We start from the raw sequence: 24,226 nt of genomic DNA on the forward strand, positions 1-24,226 counted from the left end.
GGCTCCACCTCCCACAGCAGCCATTTTGCTGTGTTTGCCACGCCATGTCAGAATTCCAGACATGCCTGCGGGCTCAAAAGGTTGGGAGGCCCTGCCACGCAGTTACTGTACAGTTACTGAAACCCATGGATTAAGGCTGGCATTACTTTCCACTGGATTGCAAATTAAAGCAATCCTTGCCAAATGCCTTCTTTGGCTCTTTACCCTACCGCCATATTTTGCCTGTCACAAATTTAAATGCTATTTATTTATTTAATCTCTTGAGTTGGAAGGGATCACCAAGGCCATCTAGTTCTAGTTCAACCAGTGGCCACATTTGACGGATGGATGGACAGATCTATGAGGATGGAGGGGATAAGGCTATGGAGAAAATATAATTGCCTCAAAGTACTGCATGAGGATGAAATGATGGAATCAATTGTCTTAAGCAGTAGGAAACTTATTTTTTTTCACTTCAAGTTCTGTGTAGGGCAGGAGTCGCCAACCTATGCTCGTGGACTACAGTTCCCATCAGCTGCCAGCATGACCAACTGGCAGAGCTGATGGGCATCATAGTCCATGAACATCTGGAGGGCCGTAGGTTGGAGACCGCTGGTGTAGGGAGAAAGCCAACTTCTCCTTGCCAGCACCACTGTCAAAATGGCGCTCTGGAAGACGTTTTTGACACCTAAGTGTGTAGGGGCGGGGGAAGCATTTTGCTGACAGTTCAGCAGCCTGGCAATCAACGGAGCGGAAAGGAGCGGAATTTCCCCCGCTCTGGGCGACAGCGATGTGGGGAGGAAGGCAAGAAAAGCCACCCCACGCGCATGACGCGATGCCGCCTCCAAGATGGCGCCCGCGGGCGACATCCCTCACAAGATGGCATTCGGAGGAAATGAAGCAGCAGGCTGCGCCGGAAACGCCGCGTTGCTCCTGAGCCGGCCAGGAGGAAGCCGTGTGGTGGAGGAGACCGGGCGAAGCGGCGTCCTGGCCGAGCATCTTCTGTCAGCGGCGGGGAAAGCGCTTGGGCATCATGTCGTCCTGCGCGGAAGAGGTAGGAGGCCGGGTTGCCATGGCGACCGCGGCCTAGTGGGGCTGAAGAGTTTGGAGGCCCGGTTGCCATGGCGACCGCGGCCTAGCATCTTTGGTCCCTTCTCCTCCCGCTTGGCTGGTGGGTGTCCATGGCAACACCCCACCCCCCGAGAAAAGGAAGCCCCTCATTGCCACGCATAGGGAAGCCTTATCAGCTCCATCGTGGGAAAATCCTGCATTTGGGGGGTGGGATTGCATCTGTGGTCATCTATGGTCATCTGTGAGTTACCACAGAGTTTTAGGTCTTTAAGTGCCATTTCGCAGGGCCTGTCAGACGGAGCTGTTCTGTCAGGCCCAATGTTGAGGAATGTAGTGATTTTCCCTCAGATTTGCCTCCTTTCTCTGTCCTCTTTCCCTCCCTAACGGGACTAAATATGTTGCTGAGGAAGCCTGTGGATTGTTTTTTACACCCTTGATTTTCAGGCTCCGAGGCTTTTTAGTGTGAAGGCATTTTTATATCAGTTTTTATGGGTTGTATTGTATGATGGTGCCAACGGGCATTTTCTCTGTTGTAAGCCGTCCTGAGCCCATTGGGGGAAACGTAGCCTAGAAGACAAATAAATAAACACTTTATATATGTCCAGGTTTTCACCACCTGTGGTGAACTCAACACTGTTATAATTTACCTCGCAGCAACCCTGTGAGGTAAATTGGGGTGAAAGTGTGTGGCCCTGGCCCCAGGCCACCCATTAAATGTCGATGGTAGAATGGGTGTTTGAATATGGGTCTCCCTGATCATGGACTGATGCTCTCAGTTTGTTCTCCAAAGCTGCCATTTTCTCTGTGTAAGGTGGAATTCAGTAGTAATTTTGAGTGAACTCCAGGCTGTGGCTGGAGGTTGGTAACCCTTCCTCACACTTTCATTCAGCCTGATGGTTCATTTAGTTTGGCTGCGACTCTTCAGGTTCCCACACAGAGAGAGGTCTGTCTTGGCTTCTGTTAGTTCCTCACTGGAGATGCTATCCATTAAACGAAGGACCCTTTATGTGTGCAAAGCACATGCTCTCTACTAATATTATAATAGCATGTGTTCAAACAGGCCATTGCAGGTGGTGTTTAGTTCTGTGATAATGCCGTGTATGTTTGGACAGATGAAACTGCCCAATACTAGCCCTGTTCCCAAGTTACAGTGAATGCATATATCAGCGGCGAACACTTGATTTTTCTTGATACATTAATTAAATAATACTCATGTTAAATTCAAGGACATGGAGTGATGAACACATTATTTAAACCCCAATTTGTTCCATGTCCTGGTCTCAGTAGTAAATGCATAGTGGCTGTTTTCTACAAACAGATGTATGCATGTACACCTTCTGTGTATGTGCATTCACTGTAGCATGAACACGACTTCAGAATCAAGGCTTGGTCTGTTGAAGATCGTTGTTGTCTCCTTTGGTTGTGAGTCAGATTCCAAGATAAAGGGTTGGAGGTCTTTTTCACATCATCTGCTACCAGATGCTGGGCATTCAACCAGGGACTTTCTAGCTCTTCCCCTGGGTTATGGGCTGTCAACATCAGCATGTGTTTTGAACATATGAAACTGCCTTGTGTTGAATCAGATTTTCCCAGGTCAATATTGTTTATTCTGGTTGTTGTGGGTTTCTCGGGCTGTTTGCTGTGGTCTGGTAGTTCTTGTTCCTAATGTTTCACCTGCATCTGTGACCAACATCCTCAGAGGTGTATCACAGAGAGAAGTGTGTTACACACTGTGTCCAGTGAGACACAGTGTGACTCATCCCCTTCACACATCCCCTTCTCACTGGACACAGTGTGTAACACATTTCTCTCTGTGATACACCTCTGAAGATGGTGGCCACAAATGCAGGCGGAAACGTTAGGCACAAGATCTACCAGACCACAGCCACACAGCTCGGAAAACCCACAACAACCAGTTGAATCTGGCTGAGAACGCCTTTGACAGCACATTGTTTCTTCTGGTTGGCAGTGGCTGTCTGTGATCTCAGACTGCAACCTTTCCCATATTTTTCCTGACATGCTTTTAATGGGAGATGTCAAGGATTAAACGTGGCCCTTCCTGCACACCTAGCTGAACTTTCTCATTTCTTGCAGACTGTCGAGGGGAGCGAGGAGCTCTCCAGCAGCATGAACTTGATGGACTTCTCAGACGAGATCCTCTTGCACATCCTGAGGTACATCCCAGTCTCTGATCTCGTCCTGAGCATCAGGAGAGCGTGCAGGAAACTTGCCGCTCTGAGTTTCGACAAAAGCCTCACCCACGTTGTGAACTTGCACAAGGACTATAAGGTGAGGGAAATTTCTGAGGAGCTGCATGGTGTGGGAGGTGCCGGAAGATCTGGTCCTTTCTGGAAGGGCTGGGTTTTATTCTGCCCTTTGTATGCACGCAAGGGGGCTGGACTTGTAGGGTGAAGGGGGTTTTCTAGGCATTATCCTTTTTGAGACAAAGAATACTACCCCGACTCTGAGGTACTTCCTCTGTATACTTGACGAGAATACTTTCTCTTTTCACTTAGATTATAGGGGTGAGGGAAATGTTATTGTCTCTGCCCTTCACCATCTCCTCCTCCTGGCAGGGGGATAGAGCTCTGAACCCCTGTATTCAGAACTCTCTTCTCTGGCTGATGTTAATACCATCATCATAATCATCAAGATTTTTATCCCACCGTTCAGCCACCCTGGGGCGACCAAAGCAGCTAACCATTTAAAACGTACACATTAAAACCTCCTCTTAAAAGCCATTAAAAACCAAAGTTTAAAATAAGTGCAATAGTTTAAACGCTGGGGAGGAAGGAGGATATCCTGTTTTGCTCCTGCTGAGTTGGGGTTGGTTGCTGTAGGTTTTTTTTTTAATTAATGGGGATTTTAAATGCCTTTTAGGAAGGGCGGGGGATGTCCAGTTGAGTAGTTTATTGCAGGTCTTTTAAGATCTCATTACCAGTCATTAACTGAACTCTGTAAATATTTGTGTTGGAAGCCACCCTGAGACAGGTAGTTGCAGATTCTAAGCAATCTTACATTAATCTTCCCTGGCATTTCCCCTATGACTCAGCTGATTGGTGCATTCTAGTGGGTCTGACCAAGCTGCTCAGAAGCTCCCTGCACGATGCCTTCCCTCCCTTTGGAACAAGCTTTGCAAGGGTGATCTGTTTCATAGGCTGAATATATGTTAAAACAATAACTAGTTTGAAATAGAGAAAAAGGTCTCTGGACTGGCCTCCTCACTCAATGTAAGGGTCCGTTACTCCAGTAATCAACAAGACTCAGGAAGGTTTCAAGAGCTTTATTGGTACTGTGTCGTCCCAGGTTCAGATAGCCGAAACTGGGGGTTTCGCTCTCTGACCCCTGGTATAAACTTTACAGTTTCGTTCAACCGCTGAATTCCCCCCCCCCCTCGCATTCCCATAATATCAGCATGTGAAAGACAGTGGGAACAGTTGTATTGTTTGGGTATTCAAGTCACTCCTTCAGGAAGGCAGATAAGGGAGTAAGAGACTAAGCACTCTTTAGGTACTTTGCAAGCAGAGGGAGTCCTCCATAGCGTTGAGCAATGATAACGACTGAGCCATCTGCAGCTGGGGGGGATTGTACGTGCAAACTGCCAGGCCTGCCATGGCGCAGGCCTGACACTCATGTTATCTTTGAAGAAGGCCCTCAAGCTTCCACTGGCTCAGACTTCTCGTCGCCTGGACAAACAGTAACATTCTGGGTCTGGCTTTCAAGCCTATTGGCCGTGCCTCATTCTTCCCAGCCCTTCCAAAGACGTTCCAAAGGCCTTTTGGCCATTTCCATGGTTCCCATAACATATTTTCTTTCCAGCTCTCTGAAGACTGAGGTGTGGCTGGCAGGCTCAGAAGCCACACGCAGCTTTCAGGCAGGTTGTGTGTGGCTAGGGTTATGCCATGAGATATGAAGCTCGCAAGTCATCACTTGGGGTTGCAGTTGCATACTAGTGAATGGTCATATAAAAACTAGGCTTTGTGGCGACTCAGATTCAGATCCTCGCAAACCTGCAAAGCTCATTGGTTGAAGTTGGGCCAGACCTTCCCTCTCAGAGGTTGCTGCGAGGACAAAATCCATGGGGAACTATGTTTGCTGCTCCAAAATCTTTGGGGGGAAGGGTGAGGTAAATATTGATAGATGGACTCAGTGTAATTCAGGTTTCTTAAGGGTTACTGTGCCGTGAGCTGGGTGGCACTGGCCAGCCTGACGTTGGAAGCTACACGGGGTCGGCCCAGGGCAGTACTTGGGTGGGACACCACCAAGGAAGTCCAGGGTCATGACACAGAGGCAGGCCACTTCAGAACATCTCTTGCCTTGAAGACCCTGTGCGTCATCAGGATTTGGTCGTAACTTGATAGCACTTTCCAACCTCAGGGGTTCCTGAATCTTTGTTGTCTGGTTGATTCCTGGCAGGTGGACAGTGACAAGGTGAAGCAGCTCATGAGGGAAATTGGGAAAGAGATTCATGAGCTGAACATGGCCGGCTGCTACTGGTTGCCCAGCTCCACTGGCGACCAGGTGATCCACTGCAAGAACCTGGTGCGGCTGAACCTGTCCGGCTGCCGCCTGACCTCCCTCCGCCTCTCCAAGATGCTGTCCGCCCTGCAGCACCTCCACTCGCTGACCATCGACGTCAGCCCGGGCTTCGACGCCTCCCACCTGAGCAGCGAGTGCAAAGCCACGCTGAGCCGCGTGCTAGAGCTGAAGCAGACCCTCTACACGCCCTCCTATGGGGTCGTTCCGTGCTGCACCAGCCTGGAGAAGCTCCTCCTCTACTTCGAGATCCTTGACCGGTCTCGCTTCATCCTCTCCGGCCAGCTGATGGTGGGCGAGAGCAATGTGCCGCACTACCAGAACCTCCGCGTCTTCTATGCCCGGCTCGCTCCTGGGTTGGTCAACCAGGAGGTGGTGCGGCTCTACCTGGCGGTGCTGAGCGATCGGACACCGGAGAAGCTCCACGCCTTCCTCATCTCCGCCCCCGGAGGCTTTGCCGAAAGCTGCACCGTCAAGAACCTTTTGGACTCCATGGCCCGGAACGTGACCCTGGACGCCCTGCAGCTCCCCCGGTCTTGGATGAACGGCTCCAGCCTCCTACAGCACTTGAAGTTCAGCAACCCCTTCTACTTCAGCTTCAGCCGCTGCAGCCTATCCGGCGGCCAGCTCGTCCAGAGGGTCCTCAACGGCGGCAAGGACCTCCGCAGCTTGGTGGGCCTGAACCTCAGCGGCTGCGTCCACTGCCTGTCTCCCGGCTCCCTGCTGCGGAAGGCCGAGGACGACATCGACAGCGGCATCGTGGAGACCCTCGTCACCTGCTGCTGCAGCCTGCGGCACTTGAACCTCTCTGCCGCGCACCACCACAGCACCGACGGCCTGGGCAAACATCTGTGCCAACTCCTTGCACGCCTGAAGTGCCTCCTGTCTCTGGCCCTGCCCGTCTGCTCTGTCGCTGACCTGTCTGCCGTGGCTGCGGATAAGCCCTCCGTGCAGCCGGCGAGTGGCCCAGCGTCACAAGGTTTTGGAAAGAAAGTCCGGATCGGGGTGCAGTCTTACCCCAGGAACTGCCTGGAGCCGGGGAACCCTAAGCCTTCTGTGTTCTGGACTCTCCTCGAAAGCCTTTCTTACCTAGAAAGGCTGGAGTTGATTGGGTCCAGTTTCTCCTCAGCCATGCCCAGGAACGAGCCGGCTATTCGGAACTCGCTGCCCCCCTGCAGCCGGGCGCAGCACGTGGGGGACTCAGAAGTGGCTGCCATCAGCCAGCTGACTTTTTTGCAGAGCCTCACGTTGGCTCAGCTGCCCAGCATCCTCACAGGCTCTGGCCTCGTTAGCATCGGGGTCCAGTGCCAGCATCTGCGGACCCTTTCCTTGGCTAACCTGGGAATGATGGGTAAAGTGGCGTACATGGCGGCCCTCATGGACATGTTGAAACACTGCAAATGTCTGCGAGATCTCAGGTGAGGGCGCAGGGCTTTTTCCTCACACCCTTGGGCCACGGGCCAATCATGTGCTGGTCTTTTTGTTTGCACAGGGGTGTTGTTTTCACGTGCAGTTGTGCTGCTGGTGGTGGGGGTTGCTCTGGAAGTGAGGGCTGCTTTTCCTTCTGACCTGTTAGACGGGGTGGCACCATCTGGTTTTCCACTGGTGGGTTTTGACCCTTGGTGCAGCAGTCTGGTGCTTCCCTCACTTTTTTCTTTTTGACCTTTTAAGGCAAGGAAGACACTAAACCTTCATTGTTTGCACATTGCTGCACAAAGAAGATCCTAGGTTTTTATGTCTAGGCAGCCATAGAAGAAGAGTTGGATTTATATCCCCCCTTTCTGTCCTGCAAGGAGACTCAAAGGGGCTTACAAATTCCTTTCCCTTCTCCCCTCACAACCAACACCCTGTGAGGTGGGTGGGGCTGAGAGAGCTCCGAAGAAATGTGACTAGCCCAATGTGCGGGAGTGCACAGGCTCATCTGAATTCCCCAGATAAGCCTCCACAGCTCAGCCGGCAGAGCTGGGAATCAAACCTGGTTCCTCCAGATTAGAGTACACCAGCTCTTAACCACTACACCACTGCTGCTCATAGAATCTCAGCTATTAGGGCTAGGGAAATGCTTTTGCACCTTAGGTAGTTCCTAACTTGGATTTGGATCATCGTCTCTGGGGCTGTGAGGATTCCAGTAGAAATGATTTGGTTCTGTGGGGCAATAGCAAGATTCTGCACAAGAGGGTCCACTGTTAAAGCAGCCTGCTTTGTATGCTTTACATGATCCCCTGATTTTTCACAAGCTTTCCTGGGTCAGGGTTGGACAACACCCCTGGGCGAGGCCTTCTTGTGTTGCCTCGTGATCAAGCAGAAGAATAGCCTAGCATGGACAGGAAATCCAGGCAAAGCCTAAACTGCAGGCAAACTGCTGGTGGTCACATGATTGCCTACTGTCTCTTAAGTGGTCATAAAGAGTTGGAAGAGACCAGAAGGGCTGTCCAGTCCAACCCCCAACCATGCAGGACAACACAATCAAAGCAACAGATGGCCATTCAGCCTCAGTTTAAACTCCCCTCCCCCCAAAGAAGGAGGGTCCACCACACTCCGAGGCAGTGCATTCCACTGTCAAACAGCCCTGACTGTTTGGAAGTACTTCCTAATGTTTAGGTGGAATCTCTTTTCCCTTAGTTTGAATCCATTGCTTTATGTCCTAGTCTCTGATGCAGGCAGTAAATTGTTGCAGCAGACAGGCATGTGCCTTAGCAGACCGGGTGCTCGGGAGCAGCAGCAGCACCAGCAGCCGCAGAAGGCCATTGCTTTCACATCCTGCCTGTGAGCTCCCAAAGGCATCTGGTGGGCCACTCCGAGTAGCAGAGTCCTGGACTAGATGGACTCTAGTCTGATCCAGCAAGGTTCTTTCTTATGTTCTTATGTGCTGAAGCCTACAAAGGGGCCTGTGAGCGTGCAGTCTACCTGACAGTCCTGAGATTTCAGACCAGGCCCCCCCAAAAAGCAAACCTGCAGACCTGGGTTTCGAACCAAAGCCAGAGGCCTGGTGAACCTGCAAGAAGCCCACAAGGAGTGTTTTACTTTGGCTCCTCTAATGATGGGGGGAGGGGACAAACATGGATTCAGATTGGCTCCAACATGGATTCAAACAGCAGTTGCAAGACCAAAATCCCAGTTGGGCACAGATTGAGCAACAGTGTCGCCCGGTGGATGGGATGGTATATTGCAGGATGCCTGCTTTTCAACCAGAGAGGCCTTCTTGTGAGATGGATCTTAAATATATATCCTTTCAGGCTCAGGGGGGGGAAGTTACCTTATTTTACTCTGGAGCACAGTCCTTGATGTCACTGTTTCCGTGTGTGTGTGTGACTGCAGGTGCAGTGCTTCCCAAATCAGGAACTTCATCTGCAAGAGAAGTCTCACCTGCCCAGGGTTGCTCCCCTGCAGCTGCCACCCGCTTTCCTTCTACTCTTCACCACTTGGTCCACTCCCCATGAGCTACCACAGGCATCAGATTGCAAATACACCCTCAAGGAAGTCACAGGCATCTATACCAGTCATTTGTGGTGCACAAGTAGCTGGAAAAGGGCAGGGGTTGGGAGAAATGACTCTTGCCCTCCTGACACGTTTTCCTGCTTGGCTGCACGGAGCCAGTTGGTACTGTGGTTGTCCTTTATTGGACCATGAGGCAGATTTTATCTTTATCTAGAGTTCTGGGTAAATAATCCAGTTAGGAAGCTTTGACAAGTGGCACGGAGGTTGCATCTCACAGAACAGAGGGACGATTACAGCACTGTATTGTCGAAGGCTTTCCCGGCCAGAATCAAGGTGGAGTTGCGTGGCTTCCAGGCTGGGCGGCCGTGTTCCAGTAGCATTTTCTTGTGACGTTTTGCCTGGGTCTGTGGGTAATCCTCTGGAGATGCCAGTCACAGATGCAGGCGAAACATCAGGAGAAAATGCTACTGGAACACGGCCATACATCCTGGAAACCCTGCAATGCCCCAGATTACAGCAGCATAGAAACCCCTCATCAACTGATTGTGTGGGTAATCTCCCTGTTTAAAAGATGTGTGGTGCAACGTTCTTCAGGAAATCCCCCCCCCTCCCAGGTTCAGCCACTGAATTAACTTTCCGCCCACTTCCTTCAGAGAGCAGGAGGAATATTGGAGTGTTTTAAACAGAAAGCAGCTAGGGCAGGAGTGGCAAACCTATGGCACTCCAGATGTTCATGGACTACAATTCCCATCAGCCCCTGCCAGCCTGGCCAATTGGAGCTGATGGGAATTGTAGTCCATGAACATCTGGAGCACCATAGGTTGGCCACCCCTGAAGGGAGTTCATGCTGCATCTCTTGTGGATGATCTCTTCAGAGTTCACTTTGCAAACAGCGCTCACAGCGCACGATTGATCCTTTTTGTCACCCTTTGCGCAGGCTGGAGCAGCCCTACTTCAACGCCAATGCCCAGTTCTTCCAGGCCCTGAGTCACTGTTCGTCCCTCCAGCGCCTGTGCATCATCTCCCGGAGGGGGACGCTGCAGCCGGACGCCGTCATGGCCTTCATGACTGCTTGCCTCGAGGTCGTCATGCTGCACATGTTTACAGGGGAATCCCTGACACTTTGCAAGAGCCTTCAGCAATCCTTGATATGGAGGTGAGTGCAGCTCACCTGTGGAGAAGGCAGGTGTCCAGGTTGTGTTCGTCCTGGTGATGGTTTTGTCTAGCTTTAAACTGGGCCTCAGCCGACCGACACATTTTGGGAAGTTAGGTGTTATGCAGCACTTTTACTACCTATTCCGCTGCTATTAACGATATTGCTTTCACCGGGCGCCTTTGGCCTTATGGCAGTAAAGAAACCTCAGTAGAGAACTGCTCCTTTCCGCTTTCAGCCAGCGCCGTCGTGCTTCAGCCAGCATTATAGCCTTTGGGAAATCTGCCAAGGCCTGGACTATGAAATTGTCCCTGATTTTAGCGATTCCTTTTCAGCCCTCCTCTCGTTCCTAATTGAATTCATCTGTGGGGTTGTCTTTTTTTTTCCCTAAGTAAGAACCAGAAATTCCTTCTCTGGTTTTCTCATTCTTTGCCTGTTCAATATCTCACGACAGTGTATGTCTAAACCTTAATATCCTTTTTCCTGTGCTGGCTTCAGTTCTCCAGCGACTGGACTGCAGCTGTTTTCTCCGACCTCAAGCCGATTTGCTTCTTCCTCTGCTTTCCCTGCCTCTTTGTTTATGATGATGTTGCAAACTATCGTTGTTTTAAAACATGTTTTCCTTCTTACCATGCTGCAGAACTGTTAAAAACATATGGAAAAAGCTCTGTGGCATCAGGCCGATGTCTACGGGGTTAGATCCACCCAGCTAATGACAGCGCCTTCCTCCAGCACAAGGCATTCTGATGCATTGGTGAAAGGTTCCAGGCTCCCAACAGCATTGACGAGCGGAGTGGACCTACGGGATCCACCACGCAGTCAAGAATTCCTTCCACAAAAACTCAGTTGGGCCGGGAAACTTCTCACAATGTTTGCCTTCAGTTTAGTCATTGGGGGCATGGAACCTTTGTTTGCTTCTCATATGTAACCATAGTGTAGTGGTGAACAGCAAGATGGATTCTAATCTGGAGAACTGGGTTTGATTCCCCACTCCTGCACCTGAGTGGCAGAGGCTTGTCTGGTGAACCAGATGAGTTTCCGCACTCCTACATTCTTGCTGGGTGACCTTGGGCTAGTCATAGTTCCCTCTGAACTCTCTCATTAGCCCCACCTACCTCACAAGGTGTGTGCTGTGGGGAGAGGAAGGGAAAGGAACTTGTAAGCCGCCTTGAGTCTCCTTGCAGGAGAGAAAGGTGGGGTATAAATCCAAACTCTTCTTCATAGCCAGTCGACTGTCTTCTGTGAACTTGCTCATTCCCTTTGTTTTAAGGGACAGGAAGCCACATTTAAACACATGAGCTCAACTTTATGGAGGGCTGGTGAATTCCTTATGTTAATGATGGGCTGTGGAGAAGGCTTTTCTGAACTTGCTGTTGATGGATTTCATCAGGTGACCCCAAATTCTACTATTATACCCTTCACCAGGTTAGCTCTCCAGAACTAACTGCATTCCAAGAGGACAAATCGCCATTATTTAGAAATTTCAGGCTTTATAAAAGTAGAACGCTGAACAGCGAAAGGCATCTGGCAGCATGTTCCTGCAACTCCATAATGGTAGAAAGAAATAAACCCACCTTCTCTCCACATCCTAACTTTGTGAACCTCTCTACCCTCCCATCCCTCTCAAACCCAGAAGTTATTTGGTCAAGCAGATCATCCCTGGCTGAGAATACTGAATTTTATATTTTGGAGGGCAGTTGTTGATTCGAAAGCACCTCCTTTTGCCTGTCGGTTCTCTCCTGGATGCCCTAACTGGCTAACGTCATTGGCGGCCACATAACTGGTTTGGATTCCGGTCCAGGAATCCACTTTCAGAAAGGACCAACACTGTGGGAGCAGTTGTGTGCCCAACTGGTGTAAGAAAGAAGAAAATGGGAAGCAGTTGGCAAGCAGAAAGGTTTTGGGCCTTCCTGGTGTGCAGTTTGTGGCCACCCGTACCTTTTTCTCCCTTTTTCTCCTCCCCCCCCCCAATTCTCTCCTGTTTCTAAAAATGAAAATAGGGACCTCACAGTTCAGTTGAGTGCAGATGCTGATTAAAATTCAACGAAGCGCTCTCTCATGTGCCGTCTATCTAGCCTTTTGTTGTTGTTGTTTTAATTTTATATATTAATGTTTCTGAGTAGGGAGAAAAAGCGGCGATATGATAATATGTAATTACGATGTTATGCTGACTGAAGCATAGAACCATAATGCAGGTGAGGACCTGCATTACTGTTTTAAAAAGGAAACAGTGAGACTGTGAAGATTCATTTGAAAAAGCAGGTTGGAAGCAGCATTTAAAAGCACAAGGGAGAGGGCAGAATAGTGTTCCAGTGGGATAGTTCAGGTGCCACAACAATTCAGCTGTTTCGTGCTGCAAGTAGTGGCTTTTTTCTTTTAATCCTTGCATGAGCTTGTGCTGGAAGGGGCTGCAGGCTGCCAAAACTTCAGCTGGGAAAACAAAACATTTTAAAGGCGTTGGGTAGTAGCTAGATTGGGGGGCAGGGAGTAACAGGGGAGACTTAGAATCCTAGAACCATAGAGTTGGAAGAGACCCCAAGGGCCCTCAAATCCAACCCCCCGCCATGCAGGAACACACCATCAAAGCTCTCCTGACTGAATCTCTTCCCAGGTTCTGTGTTTCGAGGGATGTGATTTGAGGGGAGGAGATGACAGGCGGGTGCTTTCGCTCTTTCTTTTCCATTGCTCGGCTTTTCTATCCAGCTGCATGCGTATCTTAGTGGTTCGCCATGTCAAACGGGGTGGAAGCAAGCAGGCAAAAATGTCAAGCACTGGGTGGCAGAAGGCATTCGCGTGTAGATCCTCCCTTGCAAATTGCACCTGTCTTTTCTTTTCTTTTCACCGTGGAGGAGTAGCGTCTTCTTTTTTTTTTTTTTTTTTTTGCAGTCAATTTACAGCTGACTTATAGCAACAGCTCCAGTTTTTCAAGGCAAGAGACGATCAGAGGCAGCTTGCTGTTTCCTGCCTCTGTGTAGCAACTGGTGGTCTCCCACCTGAGGACTAACCAGGGGCGACGTCGCTGAGCTTCTGATGAGATCTGGCTCGCCCGGGCTATTCAGGTCAGGGCGATTTGTCCTTGACAAAGCCGAGCCTGGCTATAGTCGGGAAAGGGTGGGATAAAAACCGAATAAAGTGGAAATAAATAAAGGCAGAACTTGGTTGCCCAGGTTTTGTTTGTGAGCATTCCTCTCAACAGTCACTAGGCGGCGCAATGGCCTCTTGTTAAAAGCTGTGTCATCTCCCTGCCCCCAGCCCTGTTCTGCTGCTGACAGGGGAGTATTTTTCATGCTCCAGGTTGCTGTTTCTTTACTACAAAAGTCAAGCAAAGCAAAGAATCCCAGCGGCTCATTCTGCAGGATCTTTCAGCAGGCGGAAAAGGGGAAGAAAATCCCTTCCACTTACAAATGTGCTGGGAAGAAGGAAAGAGTGGCATTAAATTGCCATTTGAGCTAGCCAGTATCCTTTTAGTCTCCTGGGAGGCCCCTCCTCCCCTTTTGTTTGTACGTAAGTAGTTCTTATAAAATGGAAGTATTCCCCTTCGCCATTGATGATGGCGTCAAGCATACCAAGAGCGCAAGAGAACTGGTTTCCACCATAGATGCTGCTACTCCCAGAGAGGTGTGTGCGAGAAAAGCAGCCAACCTAACAGGAGCCAGGTACCTCCGGAACAATGTTTGAGGGTCTTATCTAAAAACATTTCATTCATTCCCCACCCCACAAGTTCTGCAACCGAGCCCAAAGCCAAGCCGTGAACATGCCCAAGCCGTGCGATGCTAACCACACTTTTGAATTGGCTTGTACAATTGAGGCTTGGGGCAGTGACGTTTGGCATTAGCTGAAAGGGTGGTCACTTCTCTATGATGTAGCCTCTCCTCTTTTTGTGTTGGATGATCCGTTTCAGTTGGTAGGGGGAGAAGAAAAGCTGGGACTTAGGGGAGGCTGGCAAATCAGGGTGTGGTAGGGGGCTTTCTGCAGTCTTTAGGCGATTACAGGTTAAGAAGAAGAAGAAGAGTTGGGATTTATACCCCACCTTTCTCTTCTGAAAGGAGACTCAAGGCAGCTTACAAGCTCCTTTCCCTTCCTCTTCCCCCATCAGACACCTTGTGAGGTAGGTAGGGCTGAGAGAGTTTTGAGAGAACTGTGACTAGGCCAAAGTCACCCAACAGGAATGCAGGAGTGCGGAAACACATCTGGTCCAGCAGATGAGCCTCTGCCACTCAAGTGGAGGTGTGGGGAATCAAACCCAGTTCTCTAGATTAGAATCCACCTACTCTTAACCACGACACCACGCTGGCTCTGCAGTTGCAAGCACAGTTAAAATAGACACTGCCGTAGGGAGCTAGATTGGTCTTCCATACCTTTTGCTAGATTGCCAGTTTTCTTCGCCAGTGAGTCAGGAGCCAGCACAGCGCCACACCCACTGCTCAACAGCCAGTTGTCATTATTTTAGGAGAAGACTGAAGGGCAGAAATTGATTGTTAGCTACACCCTTTTCTACAAAAAGGTGACAGTGAATTTGTATATGAATCTGCCATTCCCGAGACCTTCTTTTAGTAGATTGCACCATGTGGGTCCTAGTGCCTATCTAGTTCTTCTAGGTAGGCACTAGGACCTCTGTGGACCGTTCTACTACAGAAAATGGCAAATTAATATACATATTCACTGTCAAGTGTTTGTGGAAAAGAATACAGCTTGATTTTGGCAGTTCAGAAGCTAAGAAGAAGAAGAGGAGTTTGAATTTATACCTCACCTTTCTCTCCTGTAAGGAGACCCAAGGTGGCTTACAAGCTCCTTTCCCCTCCTCTCCCCACAACAGACAATTTGTGAGGTCGGTGGGGGTGAGAGACTTCCGAAGAACTGTGCCTAAACCAAAGTCACCCAGCAGGAATGTAGGAATGGTTCGCCAGATAAGCCTCTGCCACTCAGGTGGAGGAGTGGGGAATCGATCCTGGTTCTCCAGATTAGAACCCACCAGCAGTGGCGTAGGAGGTTAAGAGCTCATGTATCTAATCTGGAGGAACCAGGTTTGATTCCCAGCTCTGCCGCCTGAGCTGTGGAGGCTTCTCTGGGGAATTCAGATCAGCCTGTCCACTCCCACACATGCCAGCTGGGTGACCTTGGGCTAGTCACAGCTTCTAGGAGCTCTCTCAGCCCCACCTACCTCACAGGGTGTTGGTTGTGAGGGGGGAAGGGCAAGGAGATTGTAAGCCCCTTTGAGTCTCCTTGCAGAAGAGAAAGGGGGGATATAAATCCAAACACCACTTCTTCTTCTTCTTTTTCTTCTTCTTCTTCTTCTCCTCCTCCTCCTCCTCCTCCTCCTCCTCCTCCTCCTCCTCTTCACCACTACACCATGCTAGCTCTCAAGGTCAGCCTGGTTAGTATTTGGATGGGAGATCGCCGAGGATACCAAGGGCAGGGCACGAAGGCAGGCAATGGCAAAGCAACTCCTGAACGTCTCCCTCCCTGAGTTGCCACAAGCATTGCACACAAAGAGGCTTACATAGGCAAGTCCTGAAGATCATGTCCCGAGACATCTTCCCCCTGGGCGCCCGCTCTCAACAAGGAAGTTCTGAAGAACTCGAAAGCTTGTATGTCATTTAGCATCATGTGGGCTGGTTCCAACCAAAGGCATTATGTGACTTTGGGGATTATGCTTTTGGCCCAACGCAGCTGCAGCTGCAATCTCAGTCCAGAGCATGGAGCCTTATATCATGGGGGTTGCGTGATCTGACACTCTCCGAGAATTGCTAAGCCTGTGGAGTTCTTAAAATTCCTCCTCCTTAGCTGCACTTTGTCCAAAAAGGAATATTCATGCTAGCCATCCACAGTTCAAGACCAAATCCTTGAGAGGGAGCCGGGGGAGAGAACCCCAGGATGGGTGCACTTCACGCCAAAGCATTCGCCGAACAGGAGGCTGTTTCAGAGAGAGAGAAGCCGAGTTGATGATGATGAACGAGCCGAAGGGACTGAGTCTGGAAAGGGAAGAGGAATTAAATATGTATGGCTTGACTAAACGGAAATTAGGGGGAGGAGGAACGGAATAAATATTTTAAGAGTGTGTTCACTACAGGACCTGAGAGGAGGGGTGGGGTGCTGTTTAGGACAATTCAAGGAGGTTTAGCGAGACCAGAAGGTAGCGGGCAAATGTTCTGTTTTACCTCTGGCTTCTAGGGAGAGAGATCCCTGTCTGATCTGGAAATCTTTTCCTCTAATTGGAATACACGGAGACGCTCCTTATTCACAATAGAAGCCTAAACTCATCCAAATTGGCCAGGTCTGACAATTCAGGCTGGCCTGGGGCACCTTGACTTATACTTGGGAGCAGGGTAAAGTAACAAGAAGGGCTGTGAATCGGTACTGCAAAAAGAAGGAAAAGAGGAGGAGGAGGAAGAGGATTTATATCCTCCCTTTCTCTCCTATTGGAGACTCAAAGGGGCTTACAAACTCCTTTCCCTTCCCCCCTCACAACAAACACCCTGTGAGGTAGGTGGGGCTCAGAGAGCTCCGAAGAACTGTGGCTAGCCCAAGGTCACCCAGCTGGCGTGTGTTGGAGCATACAGGCTAATCTGAATTCCCCAGATAATCCTCTACAGCTCAAGTGGCAGAGCGGGGAATTAAAACTTGGCTCCTCCAGATTAGAGTACACTTGCTCTTAACCACTACGCCACTGCTGCTCATCAATGTGATGGGTGTTGGGGTGGGGGAGAGAGAATGACAGACTCCTGGCCCCCTCGCAGAGTTGAACTACCCAGACTGAGGGAGCATAGCAAATGGGATCTTTGTAATCTGCAGTTGCACACAATTGTTTGTCCAGGATGCCTTGATTCACAGCCAAAAGGATACTGAGTAACAGTGCTGGCCTCCCTGCTGAAATTCTTTCCAGTCCTCTCTCTAGCAGCTCCAGTTGTATCAAAAACACGCACAGCCTGGCTGGCTGCTGGGTGAAAGCCCAGCGTTTCTCCCCAGCTCTCTCCTTCCTGACCTTGGAAAGCTCCCCCACATCTTTCAAAGTGGCATCTTGCGCCTGGCCCGCTGCTGGCACCGGAGCTGCCAAGCCCACTTCTGCTGGCCTCAGCACGTCTGCTGGCTCGAGTCCCCGGCCTCCGTGCAACAGAAAGCTTAATGCCTGGGCGTAGCGAATCACTTAAAAGATCTCGTTCCAGCCTCGGTTGTCTGTCTGGCTTCCTGCTCTCTTGGAACCCTCGAATCAACCTGTCAGTTTGAATTAATAATAGGGGGGGCAGGGGGGGGAGAAAAGGTTCTCTCTGGCAGGCTTGGCCTCATGCGAGGGCCTGGGGCACTTGTTGCAACGGGATGCCGCTCCGTGGCATGCACAAGTTACAGTTGCTGGCCGCCTTCCCACAGTGGCTGGGGCAGAGGCCTTTCCCCTCCATCGCGATGAAACAGGGTGGAAGATTTGAATCTGATTTAGAACTGGAAGCTGGCTTCTCTGTCTGATTCCTGCACCTAGCAAAGCAGACTGATTTCTGGGGTGGCGCGCTTCACCGGAAGCGGTCCTTTCCAGGACTCGAAACCCTCGCAGGTGGAGTAGTTGATGGGACTGAGGAAGCTTAGTTTAATATGGCCAAAGGCCAGTAAACAAAAAGAATAGAAGAAAAAGAAGAAGAAAAAAACCACAGCAGAGGACAACAATTATTAAGCAATTCACTTGTTGAATAAATATTTGGCTTTCAGCCCGTTCCCTGGCTGAGTGGGACCTGACATTTATTATAAGCTAATGCACAAAACTTTGCTACCTGCTGAGAGATTGTTACATCCTTGTCTGCTGAGAAATTTTCCTAAATCTCTTGGTCAGGATCCTTTGCAATTATCAAGCCGTGCTGAACAAGTAGAGGGAAAATGAAAAGCTCCCTTTCTGCCTCGTGCAGCATGCAGTGCAGCAAAATAGATGTCATAGACTCCCATGTCCCCAGAATTACGTACACATTTCCTCAAATGCCATGGGGTTTTCCTGAATCTGCCCATAAGCATGGATGATAGAAATACATCAGACTGTGCAGGGCCCTAAACTGTATGGCTCAGGCTAGCCGGATCTCGGAAGATAAGCAGGGTTGCCCATGGATTTGAATGGGAGAATACCAAGGAGGTCCAGAGACAGGCAATGGCAAACCACCTCTAAACATCTCTTGCCTTGAAATCCCCATGGGGAAGGAGCTTATAAACCACCTTGAGACTCCTTACAGATGAGGAAAACAGGTTATAAATCCTGTGTGCAGGGAGGTGGGGCAGAACAAGAGGCATCCACAACGCTGTGTAAACGTTTTCCAAGTAGAAATTAAGCTTTAATTGGCCAATTATTGAAATAACTTCTTAATTTGCGAGAGACGTTGGGAAAACAACGTCCCGGTGTGTGTTGAGCTTATCGTGGCAGAATGCTGCCTCGAGCCTTGGAAAAGGCATTCTGGCATCTTTCCTTTGCATCCTCGCCCTCTTCTCCCTTCATCTCTGCCTGTCCGCACCTGGTCGGCAGCCTGTGGGGAGGGATCGTACTCTGTGCCCATCCCAGGCCAAGGCTTCCAGGATCTCTGAGCATTTTGCCTTAGAAATTCCCTGCAGCAGCACAACTGGTGTTGCCAAAGCAGCAGAGGGGGAGATCAAGGCAAAAGCACCCCTCTGGGTCCTTGGGGAGGCACACCTGGTGTGCCAGGGGCCCCTGCAGACAGGCCAGATTCTCAACATACTCAGGGCTTACAAGGTATGCAGAAAAATGGCCCGGCAAATTAACAGGAAGGGAAGAGCTTCAAAACAGCCTGAATCAGGTTCTAGAGTAGAGTTTGTCATGACAGATGCATGCAAAAGAGCCAGCGTGGTTGTAGTGATTAAGAGCAGGTGAACTCTAATCTGGAGAACCAGGTTTGATTCCCTGCTCTGCCCCTTGAGCTGTGGAGGCTTATCTGGGGAACTAGATTATCTTGTGCACTCCAGCACATGCCAGCTGGGTGACTTTGGGCTAGTCTCTCAGCCCCACCCACCTCACAGGGGGGAAGGGAAAGGAGATTGTAAGCCGCTTTGAGTCTCCTTACAGAAGAGAAGGGGGGGGTATAAATCCAAACTCTTCCTCTTGCTCCTCCTCCTCTTCTTCTTCAAAATTAACCTGACACCCTAGATAGAATATAGGATCCTTGAGCTGGAGATCTTTGGCTTGTTTGCAGGAGGAGCGGGGGTGTCTGATACGTTTGTTTATGTCTCTCCCTTTCCTGTCGAACAATTCTTTGTGGGCTCCTGTGTAAATATCAGCTTAAATTCCTTCATTGTAACCATTGCATTGAGTGAGCCTCTGCCATTCCTACCATGCAAGCATGGAATTTTCTGTCAGGTGCAGAATTTGACATTTGGATCATCCCCATTTGGTTTTTACAGCAACCGTCTAGTCTGGCGAAATCTCAAGCAGCCCAGAAACCAAGCTGCATGGGTCTATTTCCTTTCCTGAAGGTCTTTCTGCCTCACCGTGAGCAGCAGAAGCGGAGAGAAGGGTGCAAAATCAGCAAAACACTTAATTTGCTCACTTATACCAGTCTTGGAGCCCTTTCTTGGCTCAGAATCTGTAAGTTCTGTTTAGCACCAATTACATGCACAGCCGTGAGTTAAACTAATAAATGCACCCTGTTCTTGCTTAGGGCAAATGATGTTCATGATGACGACGTTATTTTCCATTCTGAATGCAGGAACAATGGATTTGGGCTGGCCTGTATAGGGACTGGGTCAAAGCTGTCAGAATTAAATCCTGGGTCTGATTCCGAAGGGAGCTTTGCAAATCTAGGGGCTTCTTATTCCCTGCTCCGGTGTTACAGTTTCCTCACCTCTGGCTGGAGAATTGGGAGCCTTTAGGATGTGGCATCTTGTCCTAACCAGGTGAATCGATGCCTTGTCTTTAACATCTGGGACATGCCAGCATATTTCCCCCTAAATCTCCTTCCTCTCTTTTTCTTTTCACAGTAAAGACTAGATGAATACATAATAGACATGAAATTATTTGTTTGGATGTAATGATCCCCCCCAAAAAAATGCGCACACAAAATATGGTGCTATCCTTCTTACCGCTTATATGTCGCCTATGTGAATAATGTGTTTCTGAAACAGGAAAAAAAACCCCCACCATTTTACGAAAGCTTCCTTCTTGAGTTCTCTTAGAGGCAGCAGCTGTGATTCTGTCCAGGCTTGAAGTAATCTGAGCGAATACAAATATATACACGTGCGAGCACACACAGAGAAATGCGTTTATATAAATTATATAACAAAGGTTCCAACATTTCAAGAGCTAGTCCGTTAATTTTAAAATGGAACTGTGTCCCCAAATTAAATGTGTTTGTTGGATGGTGCACACGGCTTCCTTCCGTGTCATCCTCCATTCAATTAAGGGAAATGGATGACGTCCAAGTTTCATCTCAAAACCTTTTTTTTTTTAAACTGAAATGAGCATAGTGGCTACCAGTGGATTCTTATCGTTGTCAGAATACCCTGATAGAATTGCCGTGAGGGTCGTCTGGCCTGCCTCTTTAAATCTTCACTTTCTGAAGGTCAAAAAAGGCCATTGAGGATGTGTCAGAGCCCGTACCTGGCAAGGTATTTCACCCTGAAACGGAACACCTGCATTTCCAAGTTTCGACTGGATTGCCCTGGAATCGCAAGGCCACTCTAGGTCAGGGGTTAAAACTCATTCTTGAAGCCTCCAGGGGTACAATGTATTATTTTTGTGATCTGAGTCCTTATTGACTTGCTTCTGAGCCCTCTGAATGTTGGACCAGACAAAAGGTGACAGGCTGCCTCTAGGAAAAAAAGAAACTCAGGTTTTCAGTGTCCAAAGAACAGGATTTGCATAGCTGCATTAGAAGGTACTGAGAAAATCAGGTTCTCCACGTAGGTGTGGGTATAAATGGGACCCATCTTGCCGCTTACCGGGTATGAAGACTCCTGTTAGTCACCGTAGCTGGCAGCCATTGATTCCCTCTTTAAAGAGGGAATGAGGCAGATTCACAGAAGAGAGGTCCGTCAGTGGCTACTGGCTATGGTGACGTCATCATTTGTAAGGAAGTTAAAGGAACCTAGGAGCTGTCATTAGAGTTGCCATGTCTTCTAGAAAGGTCGTGGCTGCTGCAGCTTTCTTTCCCACCCCACCGCAAATTCAGCCTGCTGCTTCCCCTCTGGGGTGATCAATTCTAAATATTTTTCTTTCTCTCTTTCCCAGCGTGCCTTCTCTTTATCCGAACCTGCCCATCTTGTTGCTTTTCTCCGTTTTCCTCCTCGTAGAAGGCCAGCTCTCTAAGCCAAGGGACCACTTCCTGGTTCCTGTTTTCTTACTAAATATTGAGTCTGGATTGAATTGCAGCAAACCTCAGCCGCTGTTATTACAGGCCTGCTGGTGGAGTGCCTCCTCGCCTGGCATCATGGGAGGGGAGCCAGGATTTGACTTCCTGCTTTGGGCAAGGGGTGCTGCTTGCTCTGAGGGAAGGGCTGTTCTCTGGGAAAGAGGGTGCCGAGCCTAGAGACCTAGGTCCATCTGTGTGGATGGCCAAACTGAGGATACAGGTTGTAATGGGACGCCTGCCAAGGATGACTTCAGCTGGTTGAGAGAGCCCTGAAGCTCCCTGTTGTTGATTCTGATGGGTTTTCCAGGCTGTGTGGCCATGGTCCGGTGGATGTTGTTCCTAACGTTTCGCCTGCATCTGTGGCAAGATCCACCAGACCACGGCCACACAGCCCGGAAAACCCACCAGAACCAGTTGAATCCGGCTTTGAAAGCCTTCGATAATACTCCCTGTTGTTGTTTTTCTGTTCTGCTCAAGGATCTTTGCATTTTATTAGCAAGATGCAGGCAAGCACCACGATGCAAATTTGTGCTGGCCATCGTTGGTTTAGTGTATTATTGTGACCAGGGAGACTCCAGTTCCAATCCACCTCCGCTAGGAAGCTCACTGTATAGCCATAGGTCAGTCGCTTTCTCCCAGCCTAACCTACTTCACAGTTTCCTTGTGGCAAAAGGGAGAGGTGTATCGACAGCGTTTGCTGATCTTGGTCCCTTAGTGGGAGCCTCTGCTAGACGGAAACTATGCTGCATCTTTGTACTGAGCATAAAATGGATCTGTTGTTTTTCATGCAGGCGCACAGCAGGATTTCCAATTCGCTGAGGTTTTGTGTATCTGTGTGTGTTGCTGCTTTCTGTGTGCTTAAATCTGTCAGAATTTGGGGTAGGATTTTTTCCCCCCTGATCTGTGAGCACAAGCTTCCTCCCTTTTTCCCTAAGGGCTGGCTTCTTTGAACCTAATTCCTTGTGTCTGGTTTAGTTTCCAGGCTGACCGACCTGCGCTAAATGTCGTTATCTTCCCCCTCCTCCACGAGGACTTGACAGAGGTCATCCGAGACGTCCCCATGATGCATTTGGACGAGATTACCCTGTTCAAAAGCCGAGTGGCCGAGGAACCGCCGAACCTGTGGTGGTGATCGCACCGTAACAGGCACCAAGGGGGAGTCTTCGGAATAAGCATGTGCAAGCAGCTGCTTCTCATTGGCTGAGATTCCCCGTTCTTGACCCTTACGGCTGCTTTACCGGGTGCTGTGCAATTGCGGGGCAGGCCTGCCTGGACGTAGAGTGGGACAAAACCTTGGCCTTGAATTTCTGATATTTATTTCATTTTAATTTCTAACCTGTCACCTGTGCAAGGCCTTGTAGCGGGTTACATTTGGGAAACAGGGATGTGTTCTGGGCGCTTTTCTTTGTCATGTAAAATCCCTGGACAGCTTTAAATGTCACTTAACACCTTTTTCTTAAATCGAACAAATGCTGGCGCTCTTTCCTCCGCTACTGTTCTCAGACCTCACTGTTTTTTCTTGTTTGGCGACCGTTCTTCGCCGGAATGTCTTAAGCAGCCGTGTGAATGCAAACGGGTGGTCTATCTCCACTTTATTTATTGTAGGGGTTTAAATGTGCAAATGGCACACCACCAGTTCTCTGTGCATCCATGTGGCTTCAGAAGGACAGTGGCTTAACAAGGGCCCACTATATCCTGTGCCAAGCCAGTTGTCATATTTTAGAGTTGTACATCTGACCCCTGGGTGTTGGGGCACTGACACCTTGAAGAGATCAGCCGGGAAGTTCCACTAGTTGGCCTTTAGGAGTTTTGATTTGGTGTTAGTGCCCTTCAATAAAATTTGGGTGTAGAAATGAGTTCTGGGAAAGAAGAATGCAAAGGTGCAGAAGTGACAGGGTTTTTCTCTCCGTCAGTTAAATCCCTTCTGTCAAGTGGCCTGCCTTTTGCTGTCATGGGGCTCCCATTTGGGGGGTGGGGGGTCTTACTCAGGAGAACTTCCCTGAGCACTTCAGAGTGCATCTCCTGCACCCTTCTGATTCTTCCGTAGCAAACATGGCTTAGACAGCCACCCTGAAGAGGACTCCATCTTGCTGTGGGGCTTGGAGTTAAAACCCTCTAAAACGGCTTCTGTGGATTGTTCCTCATTGGTTCACAGCGTAAACTGGAACCCCCCCCCCTCCAAAAGGCCTCACCCAAAGCATGCCACACACCTGCAGATCCGTGGGACCTTGGCTTGGCGAAATGCACCTCCCACCTTGCAAAACGGTGGTTCTGCCCCATGAATGGCTCGGGGCTGATCTTACCTTTTGTGGCTGTCCCCTTGTGCAGTCCAGCCACTGTAGCCTCTTGAAGACGTTGCTCTCCTTTCCGTGGCTGTCGGTAAAGTGGCACTTCAACAGCACTGTTGGGCGTCAGAAGCTCAATCGCAGCAGCCCCATCGCCGCTGGCATTTTTTCCCCCACGGATGCGGATTAGAAAGTCCCACGAGGGCGTCGTTTGTAACAGAACCTCGTGGCAACAACCGGATTTCTCCTTTCTTGCACTTTTTCTCAGTGACTTGCTTCTATTACTCTGTGCTTGACGTCGTCAGCCAGCCTGTGTATGTGTAAGTGGGTGTGCGGGGGTGGTGTGTGTTTTAAATGTATGACACCGGTAATGGCTGTTCATTGGATTTATGATGTACTGGTCTACCCATCCACTGACATATAAACATTTCTCTACA

General features: G+C 49.5%; 1 protein-coding gene across 2 annotated transcripts; it reads left to right on the forward strand.

Moving 5' to 3' along the window:
* The first annotated feature begins 915 nt into the window (after positions 1–915).
* Positions 916–24,226, forward strand: FBXL18 (F-box and leucine rich repeat protein 18). 2 transcript variants are annotated; one of them, XM_048495321.1, is made up of 5 exons: positions 916–1,033; positions 3,145–3,339; positions 5,467–7,004; positions 9,962–10,180; positions 22,480–24,226. In XM_048495321.1, the coding sequence occupies exons 1-5, from the start codon at positions 1,013–1,015 to the stop codon at positions 22,634–22,636; spliced, it is 2,130 nt and encodes a 709-aa protein (XP_048351278.1). In that variant the 5' UTR covers positions 916–1,012; the 3' UTR covers positions 22,637–24,226. The 2 variants fall into 2 exon arrangements, with proteins under 2 accessions (XP_048351278.1, XP_048351279.1); XM_048495322.1 differs by lacking the exon at positions 22,480–24,226 and adding an exon at positions 22,296–22,339.

The sequence above is a fragment of the Sphaerodactylus townsendi genome, linkage group LG04, assembly GCF_021028975.2.
Source record: "Sphaerodactylus townsendi isolate TG3544 linkage group LG04, MPM_Stown_v2.3, whole genome shotgun sequence".
Taxonomy (NCBI): domain Eukaryota; kingdom Metazoa; phylum Chordata; class Lepidosauria; order Squamata; family Sphaerodactylidae; genus Sphaerodactylus; species Sphaerodactylus townsendi.